At 37.4% G+C, this 19,582-nt stretch overlaps 1 protein-coding gene across 5 annotated transcripts in view; it reads right to left on the bottom strand.

Moving 5' to 3' along the window:
• Window positions 1–19,582, bottom strand: part of SEMA5B (semaphorin 5B) — a 601,210-nt gene that overhangs the window by 193,987 nt on the left and 387,641 nt on the right. For all 5 annotated transcript variants that reach the window (XR_015740811.1, XM_087920416.1, XM_087920414.1 and 2 more), the window contains exon 12: window positions 17,174–17,381. Coding sequence is in view for 4 of the 5 variants with exons in the window: in XM_087920416.1 (XP_087776542.1) it covers window positions 17,174–17,381 (208 nt within the window). In the remaining variant the exon portion in view is untranslated. The remainder of the gene's footprint in view (window positions 1–17,173; window positions 17,382–19,582) is intronic.

The following is a 19,582-nucleotide window of genomic DNA, read 5'->3' as shown; positions in this document are numbered from 1 at the left end:
CTATATAAGGTTGCATAATATAATTTTGTACTTGTAATTCTCATCCATTTCCCTACTATTTATTTTCTTCTCTCCTACTATTAGTGCTGGAATTTGAGAGCAGAAAGCTCATTCTGGCAATTTAAAGTTTTGTTTAGACATGGAAGGGGAAGAGGAAGAGGAGGAGGAGAAGAAGAAGAAGAAGAAGAAGAAGAAGAAGAAGAAGAAGAAGAAGAAGAAGAAGAAGAAGAAGAAGAAGAGGAAGAGGAGGATGAGGAGGGGGGGGGGGAGGGGAGGGGAGGGGAGGGGGGGGGAGGAGGAGGGGAGGGGAGGGGGAGGGGGAGAGGAGGAGGAGGAGGAGGAGGAGGAGCAAGAAGCAAGAAGTCCCGGAAGAAAAGTCAACCAGGATTTCCTGGAATTACATATAAATGTCAGCTCAATTCTTTTCTCTGGCCTTGAAGAACTGACCACCCTTCTCTGTCTTCTCTCTTCACCCTCCATCTGTTGTGTGTCTAGTCTCTGTGAGTCTCTGTTTTTAATTGCTCTGAGACATCTGAGAAGGTACAGGCTGAAAAAAAACAGCATTAAAATGCAGCAAATAAATAAAATAAATTTAAACATCCATTCTGGAAGAAAAAATGGATGTACAGTATGTTTGACAGGGAATTCAAGAAAATATTCCTCTGAATTGATTAATGGTTATGTAAAAGAGATTTTAAATCCTCATGAGAGCAGAGAAATGCTTTGAAATGGGGAGCCAATTTTTAGTAAAATCACAGAAATCCAGGTATTGCTAGACATGGTTTAGGTGACAAATTACAGTTACACTAATCATATTTTAAGAATGTCATTTTAAATTTAAAAGAGAAGCTGCTGCAACAGGGGATGCACTTATTTTTCACTAAAATTCCTCTGGAAGGTTAGTTGGGTTGTCCATAAACAACATCACTGGGTAAGTGGGGCCATGCTATTTTAAAACCATCATTAGAACAATTGACTAAGGCCTCCTAGCCATTGTTGTGCACATTTATGCTTAAAATACGTCATTAATGTAATAAACTTGAAGCTTAGCTAATACAGTAAAGGATAAAAAAAATAGTATTCTGTATTACATTATTCCTAAGCAGTTATTAAGAGCCATGATAGTGCAGTGATTTGCAGTACTGCAAACTACTTCTGTTGATTGACGGCTGCCAAAAGTTTGGCAGTTTGAGTCTCACTGGTTCAAGGTTGACTCAGCCTTCTGAGGTCAGTAAAATTAAGACCCAGATTTTTGGGGGCAATATGCTGACTCTGTAAACCACTTAGAGGGAGCTGTAAAGCACTACGAAGCAGTATATAAGACTAAGTGATATTGTCATTTTTCCAGAGGTGGTATTCAGCTGGTTCTGACCAGTTCTGCAGAACCGGTAGTGGAAATTTTGAGTAGTTCTGAGAACCGGCAAATACCACCTCTGACTGGAATTTTACAGTATCCTTCCCCTGCCACGTCCATCAAGCCACACCCACAGAACCGATAGTAAAAAAAAATGAATCCCACCACTGCATTTTTCCCTCTATTGCACCCCTGAGTTAAAAAGAAAGCATTATGGTATGGTTTGATATGGTGATTGTAATGTTGATTGAGGAAACAGAAACCCCAGGTTCTAATCCATAATGAGCCATGAAAAGTCACTGGACAAACTTGGGCTTGTCACTCTCTTTAAGTCCAACTGACATACTATAATAGGTACATCCATCCTCCTATTTTAATTAATTCAATATTCATTTTATCTGATGCAGAATTGTTACATATTGTAACAACACATCATTTTTATAAAAGTAAAAAAGAAACAAGAAAATCTGATTGCAGCGATCATTTACAAAGCAGTATGGCTATTGCCAAAGAAACACATTTTACAAATAACAGAGGAGTGTTAGATGTCTGTCTAAGTAGCTGGGAGCAAAAAATTGAGCTTGGCAAAAAGGTACTACTTACAAGATTAGTTTATTGTGCCATTAACATCAACTTGCAAGAGAGGATGAGCTGAACAATCAACCATTAGTTTTCAGCCAGCTAAATTCTAATTGCTGACAGCCCCAGTGACCCACATTTAGAACGGAGAGATTCCGTCAGGCCCCAAACCAGATGGTGCAAAGAGAGCAGACAATAAATCCAAGGATGTCAAAGACTTATGAAAAATAAAATTATGAAAGTCCCACAATCTCAATTTTTAAGTACAGACAAACCAAACCAAAACCCAAATTGCAGAGATAAAAACTAAACCAAAAAAGGTTTAAAGAAACCACATGCCTCATGCCCACAGGAAAACCAACTGCAGCAGAAATTAGAAACCTGATCCAGAGACCAGTCAAGTGAAAATTTTCCAAAGAACACAACATGTTTCTGGCAATCGAACACCAAGAGTCAGTTCTGCTTAATGGCAACTGATTCTGTTTCAACAATGGGATTAGCATAATGAATTAAATTCTGAATGCTGGATAGATCAAAGGTTTCAGAATACATTCAAAGATATTAATTGTGTGGTTCAGGGAGCTCTATATGGAATGTTCCCATATCTCAAATATGAGTTTAGAAAAATACCCCAGCTCCCCAAATGGAATGGAATGGAAAACGGAAGGAATAGCATAGCATAGCATAGCATAGCATAGCATAACACAGCATCCCTAGTCCAACTCCCTGCTTACGCAGGAAACCCTACACTCCTTCAGACAACTGGCTATCCAAACTCTTCTTAAAAACTTCCAGTGTTGGAGTAGCCACAACCTCTGGAGGCAAGTTGTTCCACTGATTAATTGTCCCAACTGTCAGGAAATGTCTCTTAGTTCTAAGTTGCTTCTCTCCTTGACTAGTTTCCACCCATTGCTTCTTGTCCTGCCCTCAGGTGCTTTGGAGAATAGCTTGACTCCCTCTTCTTTGTGGCAGCCCCTGAGATATCGGAACACTGCTATCATGTCAGCCCTAGTCCTTCTTTTCATCAAACTAGACATATCCAGTTCCAGCAACATACTGAAGTCCAGTTCCCCATTTAAAGGGAGTCTAGGGTAGCAATAAAGGCTCCCCTCTGTAAAGGTTATCCTTCTAACATGTGGCACATTATAAGACTGCGATGAGCACTATCCCTCTTCCCCTACATTTTTAGGCTCATGATGTGGACTTGGTGGTGGTGGTGGTGGTGGTGGTGGTGGTGAGGAATTCAGAGTTTCTGATAGTCCAGTCTCTCATTTCTGTAGAAGTGAAAATCAAAAGAGTTGAACATCTTGTGAATATTGTTTGCAAGTCAAGCCACAGCACTGACAGCAGTTGATTCATTGCAGCATTAGTACGCTAGTCAGTATTTATACATCTGCTGGTAATGTAGACAGTTGTTTCCTTCTTATAAGACACTGGAGTGCTATGAACTGGTCTGGTCACTTTTATCATTAGCAATAGTTGCCTGTTTATAGATGTCAACTCCAGAAGAAAATAAACAATGAAATGGAAATCTAAACAATGTTAAGCAAACTTTTCTCTTCCCATCTGAAAAATTGCCATCCTATGACAACCTGCGAAATTATAAAACATTTGGCTACAGTAAACAAAGGACAGCTGTTTGATTTTTTTGCATAATGTAAGAATCAGGGACGCATATGATAAATACTCAGCATGTTTATAAAGTCATAAACACAAACTGCTACAATAGCAATTTGACTAATTAAGTAAAAAAATATAATAACATACTGCAATGACTCTGGGAAAGGAGGCAATGATTCCATACAGACATAACTTGCACCTCATTTTGGTAAACGAAGAATTTGCAAGATTGCATTTACTACAGGAAGGGTTAATCTATTTTTATGGATATACAGGACTCCTGTCTTACAACAGTTCATTTAGTGACCGTTCAAAATTACAACAGCATTAAAAAGGTGACTTATGACACAGTTACAGCCATTGCAGCACCCACATGATCGTGAGATCAAAATTCAGATGCTTGACAACTGATTCATACTTACGACCATTGCTGTGTCCCCAAGTCATGCAATCATCTTTTCTGACCTTCTGACATGCAAAGTCAATGGGGAAGCCAGATTCATTTAATGACCAGGTTACTAACCTATCAATTGCAGTGATTCATGTATCAACTGTGGCAAGAAAGGTTGTAAAATGGGGCAAAACTCACTTAATAAATGTCTCACTTCACAACAGAAGTTTTGGGCTCAGTTGTGGTCTTATGTTGAGGACTACCTTCAACAGAGCTTAGCACAAAGTGCAGGGAGATAAAGGAGGCCTCGAATTAAATCACAGAAAACCATGCCCTTCATCAGAAAACACGATAAAAGAAAAATGAAATAGTTGTAAGCTTGAGACAAAAAAATTAAATTAAATTAAATTGAAATCTTTCAAGTCCCCAGAGATTTTGTCTATAAGAACAATGTTGTTTCCTGTCAATTTACAAATGCTTTCACTGTCTCAAAAACTTGTCTAGTAACAAGCTCATCTAATTAACAATTGCGATAGCTGTTGCTGGTAAGAAAGCATTAAATGGAGAATGGAGTACACATAGCTAACCCCAGCGTTGGCTATACACAAAGATGGTGTGTTAATAATACCAGTAGTAATAGATTTATATACTGCTTCATAGTGCTTTATAGCACTCTCTAAGCAGTTTACAAAGTCAATATATTGTTGTCGTCCCCCCCAAACAATCTGGGTCCTCACTTTACCGACCTTGGAAGGATGAAAGGCTGAGCCAACCTTGAGCCGGTGAGACTCTAACTGCCAAATTGCAGCCAAGAAAATGTAGCCTGAATTCTAACCACTCCGCCACTGTGGCTCATACAGTATAATATAACATTTATAAGGGGTGTCCACCAGAGGTGGTATTCAGCAGTCTGACCAGTTCTGGTAGCAGAAACTTTGAGTAGTTCAGAGAACCGGCAAATATCACCTCTGACTGGAGATTTTACAGTATTCTTCCCCTGCCACACCCACCAAGCCACGCCCACAGATCCTGTAGTAAAAATTTTTGAATCCCACCACTGGTGTCCACCCCTGTATATGCATAACTGAGTAGGTGAATGCAGGAACAAAAGAAAATGGATAGTGAAGAATGAATCACTGCAATCCAGAAAAAAACAAAACTGGTAAATGGGTAGACTTTTTTTAGAATATTTTTATTCCAAAGTTACTGTTGAAGATGAAAAGTCTAGAGACAGGCCCTGAAACTTTTAACTTTTTGATACATGCAATTAAAGCATCAAAGTTAATGGTGCATAATTAATCTGAATTCCATTTCCTTTGAACTTCTCTGAATCTTTAAGGTTTTCCATAACCCAAGAGTAATACGGTATTTTGTACACACATGTACTGTATTCTGGTGTATTTATCAATATGAATATTCAGCTATTCCAGTTCTTATTCCACATACACCTTTCCATCATTTTACTGAGACAACAGGTTATTCATGGGGTTATTTATTTGTTAAAAGAAGGAACACCAGAACACAAAGAGCATTTTGCATAGATATGAAGATGAATAATTATATTGAGGAAATTCTGATTAATCTGGAGTTACATCTATACCACTAAAGAGAGCTATTAAAAATATATGAATAAATGCTACTTCATAAACACTATAAAATTTCCATTGCCTTGCCAAGCACAAGTAACTTAATAAAAGCAGAGATGTTGTGAGCTTCCTTCAACCAGCTATGTGGGCAGCCATCCAAATGGAAAGTTAGGTGCCATAAAAGCATTAATGAAAGAAAACATACATCAATCTGAGTAGTGGGGAAAACTCCCACTCCTGGTCACAACAACCTTAAAACTTAATGTAATATTGCTTATCAGAAAAACATCCTTGGCAGCAGAACAGAAATTCAGGGATGAAAACTGCTATGACATTTTTTTTTTGAAAAGTGAACTGTTCCAACCTAGTCATCTTAAAAGGGTAAAATTTTGTTCACCTGCAATTAACATCACAATTCAATTTTGACTTCCTCCAGGTATGGGAATGAGAATTAAAGAGATGGAAACAAAATTGTTATATTTCCAAAATACTTCAGGCTGTTGGAACTATTATCAGGGAAATCAAAATTTCTTTTAATTTATAACTCATTTTTCTATACAGGTCGTCCTCAACTTACAACAACAGTTCATTTAGTGATGGTTCAAAGTTACAACAGCACTGAAAAAAGTGACTTATGACCATTCTTCATCCTTATGATCGTTGCAGCTTCCCCATGGTCATGTGATCAAAATTAAGAAGCTTGGCAACTGGTTCGTTTTTATGACGGTTGCAATGTCCCAGGGTCATGTGATCGCCTTTTGTGACTGTCTGACAAGCAAAGTCAATGGGGAAGCCAGATGCACTCACCAACTGGCTTACTAACTTAACAGCTGCAATGATTCACTTAAGAACTGTGGCAAGAAAAATTGTAAGATGGGCAAACGAATCTCTCACGTAAGCCGCATAAATGTTTGGCTCAACTGTGGTCTACCTGTATTCCCCAAATATAGACTTGACAAAGGAATCATCAACTAATTTTAATATCAAGTCTTTATCCACCCCCTCACCCACCCCTATCCCCACCTCCCTTCATCCTTATTCCTCTATTCACCCATATTATTATTTTTTCCTACCCATTTCCTCCCCACATACAAACTCCTCTGCTTTTCTCTTTCAACAGCCATCCTTGCTTCTTTTATTTGTTTTGTCCTCCTGTGCTTTCCTTCTCAGCTCCATGGTTCATTTTCTATGTTCCTTTTGAGCCCTCCTCCTCCTCCTCTGAGCCTGTTTTTGCCTGTCGGCTTCCTTAAGTGAGTATTGCCTAAGATGAGAAAGCCATCAAGTACACCTGTAAGCAGAACCGATGCTGGCGAGGGGCCCACTTGAATGCATCCAAACGTTGCAACAATTTTGCATAGTGGGAACATTCCTATTGCTCTGGAAGGAATAGCAGAGCATAAAATTAGATGGAGTAGCAGGCCTTGGGGATAGCTTGGGTTCTAAAAGACGGAGTAAAATGTTACAAGATAAGTTATGAGCCCAACTGAATGATCTTATAAGCCAAACCCTGTTGTGGGCCCCTGGCTCCCACCTCGATTTTATGGGATACTTATTTTCAGCAGACCAGAAAAAAGAATATATCCACTAACTCTCAGAGGACTTGTGGGAAAACTTGACAGATGGAAACGTAAATATATTTTGGATATATCTGGGACATCTTGCAAAGTTCACTAGAGTGAGACATTACAGTAGCTCATTCAAGACACCGAATTCCATGGGGGAAAATCATAAGGAAAGAAATTTACAATGGAACAGAACATCTGAATTTTCCATATAATCCTGTCCGGTTGAAATGTGCAATAGAGATTTTTCAGCATAAACCTTGTGATAGCATGTTGTTTGTAATTAGAGCGAAGCAAGGCAGGAAAGTTGTGCTTTGTTAAAAATTACAGAAATATACACATAGGATATCCAGTCAGATTGGCCTACAGTGAAGGCTATTGGGAGTTATAATTCAATCACATTTGGAGAGTTTTAAGTCCTCCAATCCTCAGGGAAAAAAAAACTTTTTAAAAAATGCTGTCCCACCTAGGTTGATCTATATTGGCATTATATCAGCAGTCTGACAACTCATGAAATATACAATACATAGAATCCAACCTCTTGAAGCTATTTCTTCCTCCTTCATCAGTTTTTCTTCTGTTTTTATGAACGATTTTTGACAACCAGACACTTTGTCAAATAGCACAAATAGCACACGTTTCAACTATCAGTTTTACTCAAAGAAAATTGCTATTGTTTTATCTGCTGAACTGTTTGTGGAGGTTCTTTTTCGGGGGAGGGGAGGAGGTTGACTGATAAACAACCTTCTTGGTTGTTTAATGAATGCTTTTAAAAAATTATTTTCAAGTATTTTAATATTGATTTTCAGCTCTACAAAGAGAACAACAAAAAACTTTAAAAAGCAAGAAAATCAATGCCATTAAAAAAGATTTCTAATATCCCCTTTTTTGAATGGGGGCAGGGGGAAGAGGAGAGATTGATACGAATGATGCCCTCATTTTTTCTCTTAGGAGCAAAAGTAACTAAGACTTTCAATGGTAAGAATAAAGTGGGTGGAGAAAGCTTTTAGATTGGGATGACAAATGGGATCTTCTTACTAGAACTTCTCTCAGGAATGTCAGGGATACAATTTAGTACTTGGTCTACTCTGCCAACAATATACACGTTCATGCTTTGTTTTATACCATAGGTCATTTCAACACACACAAACAAAAATGCTTTATTTTACAGCATAGGAAATTACTGTGGCTGCCCATTTTACTGTGGAGAGCTACAGTAAAAAGAAGTGACTAACTCTGTGCAGAAGCAAAATTCTGTCAAGTTGTGAACGTCTATACTGCCTTTCAGCTCAACTTCTGACATCTACCAAGCTGGTACACTAAATGGAGATTTACTACAGGCAATTTTTGGCAACTGATTTCAGTCTGGTAATTTGGCTTCTGCTAAAATAAAACAAGAAATAAAATTAGTAAGGCCTCTCATATTGGGCCCTTTCATCCTTCATATTTACATTTGTGTATCTTGGGGCTCTCATCCTTCATGTTTACATTTCCAGATTCATTTAAAATACAACTTGCACATATCTTCCAGGGAATGAATAAGCCTATCAGTAGAGATAAAGATGTTCTATTCCATCAAGCAACCATAGAAACATCTCTAAGCTTAAATTATTTTAATCTTGGTGATTAGTGCTCAGTTCTCTTTATTTATTATTTTTGTTGGTGAAAAATAAAAATCCACAGGGTGTACTGCCCCTCAGCATGGGATGTCTACTTCCAATTTGTTTATTTTCAGCACTGTTGACAAACTGTAGACAACATATGCTAATCAAACATTTGTAAGCTAGCTGATGTAAGACAAATATTAAGAACATATGTAAAGATTTTCTATTGAAATTTATAATAATACAGGGTTTTTCTTTTTTATTGCACTTTTAACAATCTTCACCAATCAGGATGCCTTTCAATATTACAATTGACAAACTATCCAAAGAGTTTATTTAACTATGATCTGCTGAATAAGCCACAATGGCCTGGTCCATACTTATCCTTAAACCTTAAACTCTGGTTTATACATAATGTGGCATGGTTCACACATTATTCTAAGTAAAAAACCAACCAAGTGGTTGATGGTCCTGACATCCCTGAAGAAATATTCTTTTTTTTTGTTTAGGAGCTCAAGAAAGTGTGCACAGCACTCCCTTATCCCATTTCCCCCCACCAGCAACAAAATGTGAGGTAGGCTGAGCTGAGAGATAAAGTGTGATTAAAAACACTGAGAACTATTTGCAGCTTATACAAAATGCTTTCATCGGAATTGCAATTTTTGTACCTCTCTTTGGCTAACCTTGTTAAGTCAGGATAAGTACTTTATATGACTGATGTGCAATCAAGGCAATAATAAAGTAACAAAGTTTGAGAAAGATTACATCTGTATCCCATTAGACCTTTTACTGTGACTTTGTGGGGCCTATTTCTCATGACTGTTAGCCCCATAAAATAATGGTGTCTATTTCTAATGGCTAACTAATTGGCCTCTTCCTTCCTACGTGCAATACAAGTGATAAACCAAAAACACAAGAAAACATACATCTGGGAATAGTCTTTGAAGATGGTATCAATTAGCACAAGTAAACTTTTCACAGAATAGATGAGTCTTGTTCAATAAAGAGTGGATCATGCTGCCTTTTTAAACATGATTATTTGAACCCATAAATATCTTGTGAAAGAAATTAACAATATGAAACTATTTCAAAGATACTGGAGGATTACAATATTAAGAATATGTAATAGCAAGTTTATCTCAGCAGATTATTTTTTCTGATGGCTGGAATTCAAAATAGAGATACAGGTTTTCCAAGAATTGAAAAATTTTCCTGTTTAAACTATTTCTAATTAGCATATCCATCCCAATATTCATCATTTTCTATAAATATCTGGGCTGCATTATTTGATGTGAAGAAGGGAGAGAACTCCTCCTTTTTAACTTTTAGATCAATCCCCTGAAAAACAAATTCCATACATTTTTTTTTTAATTGGCAAGTTGCTTTATGGAGACAAACTAAGAAGATTACACAGCTAATAGGATCAGAGCTAGCAATGACTGATAAGGAAAGAGATCTTCGATAACAGCAAACAGTTCAATGAAGATGCTGACCCACTGTGCATTCATTGTGCAATGGTCTAACAGCACATTGGGGATAATAGCATATTGAAATCTGAGATGACAATATCATAATGTGCATATATAAATCAATGGCGTGATTATATCTGTAATAATACTGTGTGCAGCTCTGGTTTCCAAACCTCAAAGTGGGTGTTGGAGAAGTTTCAGAGGATGGCAACTAAGATGGTCAAGGGACTGTAAGGAATGAACATCTTGCGAATATTGTTTGCAATATTTGGGGCTTTTTATTCTAGAGGAGAGGCAAAGAAGAGGGGCAACGATTGGAGAGTATAAAAGTATGCATGGTGCAGATAAAGTGGACAAAGAGTAACTATTTTATTCTTCCTCAAATATTAGACCAAATTGAAACTGCATCTTGAAAGAATCAGATAGACAAAAGGGTTTTTAAAATACAATTTGCGATTTAGCATTGGGATTCATTACAATGTGATGTGGACATGGCTACCAGCTTGGCTGGCTTCAAAAACAGGTTGGACCAATTTTTGGAAGTTATAGGATCAATGACTAGTAACCTTGGTTGGAGTGTGACTGCCTCTGAAGGCCATCTGCTGGGAACTGGTCAGCCTCCTTGTGCAGATGGTTCACCACTGAGAGAACAGACTGTTGGCTTAGATGGGCCAGGAGTCCGATTTAGCAGGGTACTGCTTATTATTCTCATGCAGAAACATTTCCATGGAAAAATTTTAATCCTGGAATTTTTTTCTGGTCCACATATCTCTTTATAAACCTGATTCCTGTCCTAATGATACCCTCTTCTGAAAATGCAGCTCCAGAAGGCTATGAAAGATATTCCACCCCTACAGACCAGTAGCAAATGCCCAATGGTCAAATCAAGCCAGATATATGCTCTGAAAACAAAGCCATAAGAGAGATATCAACAAGCAGTGCCGTTGGAGCAATTCCGTGCAGGGGAAGTTAAGAGCAAACCGTTTGAGGAGAAAATGTCAACAGCATAGTGCTGCGTGTCTATCCTGCTCTTTGTTCATACTATACCTCTGAGAGCTCCCAAGATATCCTGGAGCCTAACATCTGCTGAGAACGCTAGCACGCCTAAGTTTAATCAATGTTAAGATCAATTTGTCTCCTGGCTTTGATTGGCTTTCCTCTCCTCCCAACCAGCCTTTCTCTTCTGTAGTCAGATTGGGAGGATTCCAAAAATCTTGAATAATCAAGACTTCTAATCAGCCTTGAGGGTGTAAACAACTCACTGCTATCCTGAAAGCAAGATGAAGCAAAAGAAAATAAACAAGGTTATGGTATTCTTGTCTTAAGGGCACAAAGTCCTCCGCTATATGAAAACCTTTCTTTCTTTAAAAATGAATCATCAAAAGTTAATGTGATGAGGATGGTGTTTCTGTAAAAAGCCTCCTCTCTCTCTCTCCCTCTCTCCCTCTCTCTCTCTCTCTCCCTCCCTCCCTCTTTCTCTCCCCCCCCCACACACAAACACAGACACACAGACACACAGACTGAAGTAGGTGTGAAAAAGTGGAAGAATATCTTGCTTCCCTTCTGCAACTATTTATTGGCATGTATTAAACATAGGTTCAACAATAGGCTATAAATCACTACCTAGGAAAAATGCCAGGCGGAAAGCAATGGATGAAATTAAAACATTTTTCTTGATACAAACAAGTGCTGAAACTGATACAAAGCTTGTCAGAAAATTTGTTGCCAGGGGTGGGGATAGCAGGAATCTCCCCCCACAAAAAGGCAAGGTTTTGAATGAAATATCCTTACAAAGCAGTTTTTTTCATTACCCCATCTACAAAATAGGGCAGGTCTGCCTTTGTTTTCTTAAAAGATTCTGCAGAAATGGCAATTTTTGCAAAGTGCATTCCCCATTATTCACAACCATACAATGAACTTATAAAAGTTAAGATTGCTGCTCTATTTCTTCCTGATCACAAAGAAGGGATCAAATTGAGTTCAAGGAACTTTTATGTCTGACCAATTCAGCAAGAGAAATGAACATCATTCACAAAAGCATCACTACATCTGAAAAGGATTTCTAACCATGAGAACTGAGAAAGCTACATAATTCTATCGCTACTCAACTGAATAGTTCTAAGCTTTTCTTTTCTTTTTTAAATTTAGTAAATTTTATTTAGTTTTCAAAATTTAAAAACATAAAATAAAGCTTTATACATCATTATATCAATGTCAAGACATCTTTTACATTTCCTTATCATCTTTCTATATACACATTTTTTCATTATACAATTTCAACTTAACATATAAATAAATATATAAATAAATAGTTCTAAGCTTTTCTAATGGACCAAAATCAGAACAGGGTTCTGCAAGCATCGAAAATTAAGGTTTAGCTGGTATCCATATGCATCTGACATTGGGAACTGTCAGTACAATATCTATCCTTCAGAATTGATGCCTGAAAGAAGAGATAGGAATAATTCAGCAGTTTGAGTAAAGTTTGATTTCTAATGATTTAACAGGAATGTCCAAATACTTTTCTTAGCAACTATACAAAAGAGGGAGCCTAGTGCTTTCTTTGGGGATTTTTTAAAATCTTCCCAGTGTAGTCTACAGCTCTTTCTGGTGGTCTTCTGTCTATCTGTCTCATGGACCTTGGGCTAACTATGCATATTAAAACACTAATATGTTGGCTTGGATTTCTTATTCTTTTCTGAACATGCTCTTTTTGCCTTGTTACATCATTTTTCCTTCTCATTTTCCACTATGGAGTTGGGCAATCATATATAAATTTGATAAATAAATAAATAAATCCCAGTACTTCTGTTTGGAATATTATACCTGCTCCTGTTTTGAAATTAAGGGTCATAGTCATTACATTCCATACCAGGGAAAACAGATGTTTCAAAAACTGCATGATGAAAAGATTTCTGAATACCATGAGAGACAGAACAGAATGCGTCCAGATCCAAGCCAAGATTTCATATAATCATAGAGTTGGAATGGGCCTCTTAGACCAGGGCTGTCAAACTGGCAGCCCACGGGCCGGATTCATCACATGAAGGCCACACCCACCCCAGCTCCGTAAATGAGAAAAATGTCACAAAACATCATGTGATGGCAACATGATGCAGCGAGTTTGACACCCGTGTCTTAGACCAACCTCCTTTCAGTCCAAGAATTTAAACTCAAGCACATTAAATGAATTGCCATCTGGCCTTCACTTTAACATTTCTAATTGAGCGGGGAGAGGGCAACGGTTCCACAATTACTGTCTTTTTAAAGAGTTCAATTGCAATCTACACTGGCAACTTCAGTCCATTACTTTATATCCTATAGCCTGGAATAAGAAAGACCTACGGACATATTCTCAGATATTTTCAAGTCTGTCTTCAGAATGGTCCCCTTAAGTCCCCTCTAGGAGCCAGAGAATTTCTGTTTTTACACAGTGTATATCCTGTGTTGTATTTTTATTTACATTATGTAAAAAAAGTTCCGCATTTCCCCTTAGTTTCCTTTTGTCAAGGTTAAGTATACCAGCTCCTTCAACTCTTTTCAGACCTTAATTTCTGGTCCCTTGATCATATTCACTGGTCTTTTCTAAGCCTCTTCTAGTTCCTCTGAATGCTCCATAAAAGTGCCCAAAACTGAACACAATAGACAGAGTGGATTCTGACTGAGGTAGAATAGAGTAGAATAACTATTTCTCATAGTTTGGAATATATACTTCGACTGACGCAGCCTAAAATCACATCTGTTGTTTTTTTTTGCAACCACATCACCATATTTACAATCAACTATTATTATAAGATCTATTTACTTAAGCCTCTTGAACATTTGTACAATTATTTATATACATTTAATAGCAAAATCATAGTATTTAATTTAATTCTTTAATTCTTATATTTATAAAACTCCATGCTGTGTTTCTGGAAGTTTCTTTTTATTTTAAAATGATTGTTAATGGTTTTTATACATTAGTCTTGATTTAATTGGAATGTTGTTTCTACCTGTAGTGAGATGCTTAGAGTCGTTTAAATAAGATGGGTGACATACTAATTGAATTAATAATAGTAATAACAACTACAATGAGAATAACAACAAAGTAGTTGTTATTTACGTAGCTTGTTTTACACTGCCTTCTTCCATTCCTACTTTTCAATTTCCACAGCCTTGGGATTTCCTGATGGTGTCCATTTTAGTATTAGTCAGATCCAATTCTGCTTAGTTTTTTGAGACTAGCTTTAAGAAGCTTGAAAAATGTCTAACATTTCCATCTCTAGAAACCAGGTGAAAATTCAGAGCCTGTCAGCTTTTTTTGCAAGGGCTTGAAGGCAAGGTCACCAAAGGTACACAAATCTGTTGTCCATAAGGCTTCTGAGCAATAGGAATAAACCCAGGAACGAAAATTGGAAAGAAAACAAATAAGAATCATTCTACTTTCCATCTATGAGCTGACAATATAAATATGTTCCTTTTCCAAGTGTCACCTTTGCCTGAAATGAGTGATTGGCTTCAAAAATGCATTAAAAAACTGGCATGGTTATTTTGACCTGAAAAACTATATCCCAGGTAGATGCTGGCAGGTAAACATTCAGACAGCTTAGAACATTTTTTCACTATGATGTCATAGTATGGATGGTTTAAACAGAGAGACTGAACGATGCTATTGTCTTGGACAGCTAAAAAAATTATGATGGAGTCCCAGTTAATGTTTTCCTTTCTGTCTCATCCAAAATAGTCATCTACTAATGCTACTCTACATCAATACAATTCATATTTTTAAACATTCAACTGGAAGAGGATTTGTTCAATATAATCTGCAAAAGCAATATGCTCATTGCAGGGCATTTTACCTCACATATACACTACAGTCATGTGTTTATTTTTGTGATACTGTAGTGGCGTTTCTGGAGAGATGAGCAAAGAATACCGGGCATGTATGTCAAGAGTACATCATCTCAGCAGGGTTACTCAAGGTGTAAAGGTCATCCCAGCTGCCCAGGTAAAGTAAGCAGTCACCTATATTGAGTAGCAGCATTATGGGAAGATGCTAGAAATAGAAAACGATCATTTCACACCATGTAGGACAAAACTATGGACAATCCACCTGCATTTTGCCATGAAAACAACATGGATAGAAGAGATAAAATAATGGAGGGGACAGGGTTGGATGATGGGCTCTTCAACTGCGGCTTTCAACAGGCTGCTGAATAAGAGCTGAGGATCTTTTGGTTTACAACATCACTAGTCTAAAGCTGTGGGACATCTAGTTGCCATGTAGTGAAAGAAAGTCTGAAGCTGCTAAGACACAATTCTAGTGGAAAAATGGAGATGAGGTGCTCGCTTGAAAAAAAATAAAAGGTTGGACTACTTTGTGGGAACCACAGAGATTGGTGGCTATTAGCCTTGATGGCTCTGTGACTACTTTTGAAGGCCATTTTCTGGGAGATTGATGGCCTTCCTTGTGGAGTTGTTTGACTACTGTGAAAATAGACAGTTAGACGAGATAAACTAGGGGTGTGATCTAGCATGGTATGCTTACATATTTAACAAGCATGTACATGGAAAAGTTCCCATGTACATGGTTCCCACAATAAAAGATTAAATAAATAAACTGATTAGTTTGGCATTTTAGTTATCAGTGAATAAAAATGGACTGGAATTCAACATTTTTGAATCAGAAGGTCATATATCCACTGAAGACATGAAAAATAAGGAAGGAACAGTGTTTTTATCATCAGGAATTATCCTGGAAGGACAGTGCTTGAATATAATGTGTTCAATGACCAAATAATATCAATTAGATTTTTCAGACAATGGTTGAATAGGACAGTTGTTCAAGTTTATATTCCAACCACTGGTGGAAAAAAGATGAAGTTAGCCAGATTAATAGTAGCGTTTAATTTTAAATAGAATATGCAAGCTGTTGGTTGAAAATTGGAATGCCAAAACATTACAAAGGAAAACATAACTGAACTGTATGGTCATTCCTGAAGTGAAGCAGGAATATTTATTTTCAAATTCTGCCAATCCAATGATTTCTTCAGTGCTAACATAGTCTTCAAGCAACTATATACATAATCTTCATCAGGTAGTATATAGAGAAGTAATCTTGCATAAAATTACTGGTACTAGAAGATGGAACTTCTGAATGATAATGGCAAAGATGTGCCTACACTGTTGAACAGATCAGAACAGTACAAGTTCTAAGACAAGCTACAGCACAGAAGAAAGCCAACCAGCTTCCGTGGTAGTGTATGAGGTAGACTCCATGCCCACCATTTCCAAGAAGAATATCTGAAATTGCTCTGAAATCCTGAATCTCATTGATATGGAACCAGTAGAACTGAGGAATGAAGCCGAACACACTGTCTACTTTCAAAAATGTTTAGTATTAGATGAAATTAGGGCAGCAATCCAACATAACCCCGAGGAGAGGTTTGTAAGCTTCTGATTTGCCTTTTGATTAACCACAATTTTGCCTTTCATTCAAAGCAACAAGCTGTGGATAATGTTGGCTATGACTCATTTGAATCAAGAGAAATACTCTGGAAAATTTTCAGACGTCCAATGAAGTAGGAAAGAGGTCATCCATGACTCCACCCACTGCTGCAGCTTCTCCTACTTTACTAAGTATGGCAAGTCCAATCACACCTATATCGGATCCATTCATAATGTGACCAGGGCTGCAGAGTAATAATTATGAGAATGATACTTGCATAATACAGAAGGAGAAAAATAAAATTGGTGTTGATTCAAGAACGTACAAGAAAAAGGAGTAAACTATATGCCTTTGTACGTTGCATCGATTTCTAATTGGGACTAATGAGGATGCACTAAAAAAAAGAGTTGTTTTCATATTATTCTTTTTGTTTCAGGACTATCCGTTCAGGCTAATGTTTTCTGCTTTCTTTGAATGATGACGAAAGGTATTCTAAAATGAATCAGTAGCAATATGTTTCCCTAGTGCTTTTCTTTTTAAGACAGTGTGAAATATATCCGACCGATACATTTTCTTACCCTTCTGTTCTGTACATTGAACATCTCTCCAGAGGGATTTTTAGCACTCCATTATTCAAACCAACAAACAATGATCTGCCACTGTGCAATATTTGAAGACTTTGGATTGGCTCCTTTTGACTGGTGGGAAGAATCTGCATTTCCTCTAAATAACAACTCCTCAGGCTCTTGTTGGTAGTAGACAGTGCCTTCAAAATAGTACCGTGCTCTAGCAAAATGAGAAACACAACACAAACAAATCACTGTGTTAATTTATTTTAACATCCAGGATAGAGATATTAGCTAGATTCCATTTATAGGTAGTCCTTGACTTTCAACCATATGTTCAGTAACCACTCAAAGATAAGTTATTCAAAAAAAGTGACTTACAATCTTCCTCACACTTAAGACTATCACAGAATTCCCCAGACACGTGCATTTGGCAGCCAGCATGTATTTATGATGGTCGCAGAGTTCCGGGATCATGTGATTGTCATTTGGGACCTTCCCAGCTGGCTTCTGGTAAGTGAAGTCAAGCTGATTGTACTTAATGACCATGTGGTTCACTTAACTAAAGAAGTGAGTTGCTTAACAACTGGGGCAAAAGTGGTCATAAGATTGGGTATGCCTCACTTAACAACCACCTGGCTTAGCAACAGAAAATCTGATCCCAATTGTGGTCATAAGTCGAGGGCTGTCTGTATACAGCTGTTTTGTAACCCTGCTTCATTCTCATTTCTTACATCTTCTCTTTTTAAATGTACAAATAAAAACACAGGTTAAAAATGTAATTTTTCATTTTTTGAAAATAAAATAGCATTACTGCATTTCCTGACAATTGATATCCTTTATAACAGGGGTGTCAAACTTGCACCCTGCAGGCCGGGTGCATTACACGCTGGCCACGCCCACCCCTGGTTTAGTGAAGGGGGAAAAAAGTCACAATACGTCACATGATGACAAAGTGACATCGGGGGTTTGACATTCCTGCTTTATAAGCATAAAGTGGCCTAAGCACATATCATAGATACAGCAGAAGCATTTTGAACAAATCAAAGAGTACCAAAAAGTTGTTACGCCCTGAAGCAGATAAATATAAGACTACCAACTACAGGATGCATCTATATTTATCAGTATTCCTTTACTGCAAGCTAGCATAAATGTATCTTGCAGAACTTACATAAAGCTATAATAGTATGTTCTCAATTTGTTTTAGACTAATATGCTAACATTGAAAATACAATTACAAATTCAAAAGGAGCACTGTACATGATTTTCACCTGAAAATTAGGACAGACTAAACACAACTGTTTTTTACATGGCCCAGTGGCCAATCGTGTGTGATAACTGATGGGAAGCTTATATATAGGCTTAAATTATAGTAGACCTCTGAGCTGACTCTAATGTGGCTATGACATTAGTCTTGAATGGACAATTATGACTTAGCAGATTTGAGCATTATGTATCAAATAAAATTTGTAATTTTATTTGCAGCTACTCTTTTATGCACATTTACTGAACTCAACTCAGTTAAGTTAGATCAATATCTAAAAGAGAACATGGTGTAAGGGAGAGTCACTCAAAACAGAGACAGAGCTTTGCGGTGTTTGGATCTAGGGAATGTACTTCAGACTCAGGCAAGCACCTATATGCAACAAACAGCCAACTTTTTCCTGGAATAGCACAGCACAACATGGATTAAGCAGCCATGTTGAGGCTATACATGTGGCATTTTAGAAAGCATGTGTCAAAGTTCATCATCAAATTGCGTTAAGTTGGTGGTCATGGGATAAGATGATCCATCCTGTATTGGGGCTCGGAGATTGGAGGAGGGGTCCTGTCCTTTGAGGGGAAAATGAGGTTAAACCATAGATTTAACGTCAAAGATATTTATGGAAAGTTATTTCTCTGCATCTATGCCCCTGTTGCTTAGATTGTTGCTGGACCTAATTAAAAGTTAAATTGGAATGGAACAACAAACCACATTATAAACAGCAAATTGCTGGCACAGACACTTCCCTGGAAGAAACAGAGTGGATAGATGCAATTAAATTAAGAGACACAGCTTGAGAGACAAGGAGATTTGTTCTCTCAAGAACTACCACTCCAGAGAACCTTATGTTACCTGGAGGAAGGAACAAATGATGAGTGAACAAAGTACCTTCTCTATCTACCTATCCCTCTCTTGTAGAAATCAGGCTGGCACCCTCCCTGACTGCACTCGCAAAGTTGCTAAGGACAGAATGGTTCTGAAGAGCATTTTAATCAAAACAGACCATTTCTGTTTCTTTATTTATAGGTGTTTTATTTGTGAATTCTTTTGCCTTATTTTGAATTGTTCTTTTAATAATAATTGAGATTTGATTTTATATTGTTGTTGCAATTACTATAGATGTTTTAAATTGTTTTTCCGTACCATGTTAACTGAGA

This window comes from Pseudonaja textilis, chromosome 1 (genome assembly GCF_049901715.1).
Source record: "Pseudonaja textilis isolate UNSWEBS1 chromosome 1, rPseTex1.2, whole genome shotgun sequence".
Lineage (NCBI taxonomy): Eukaryota > Metazoa > Chordata > Lepidosauria > Squamata > Elapidae > Pseudonaja > Pseudonaja textilis.
The sequence above is the reverse complement of the archived record's forward strand: the minus strand, read 5'-3'. Positions and strand labels throughout refer to the sequence as shown.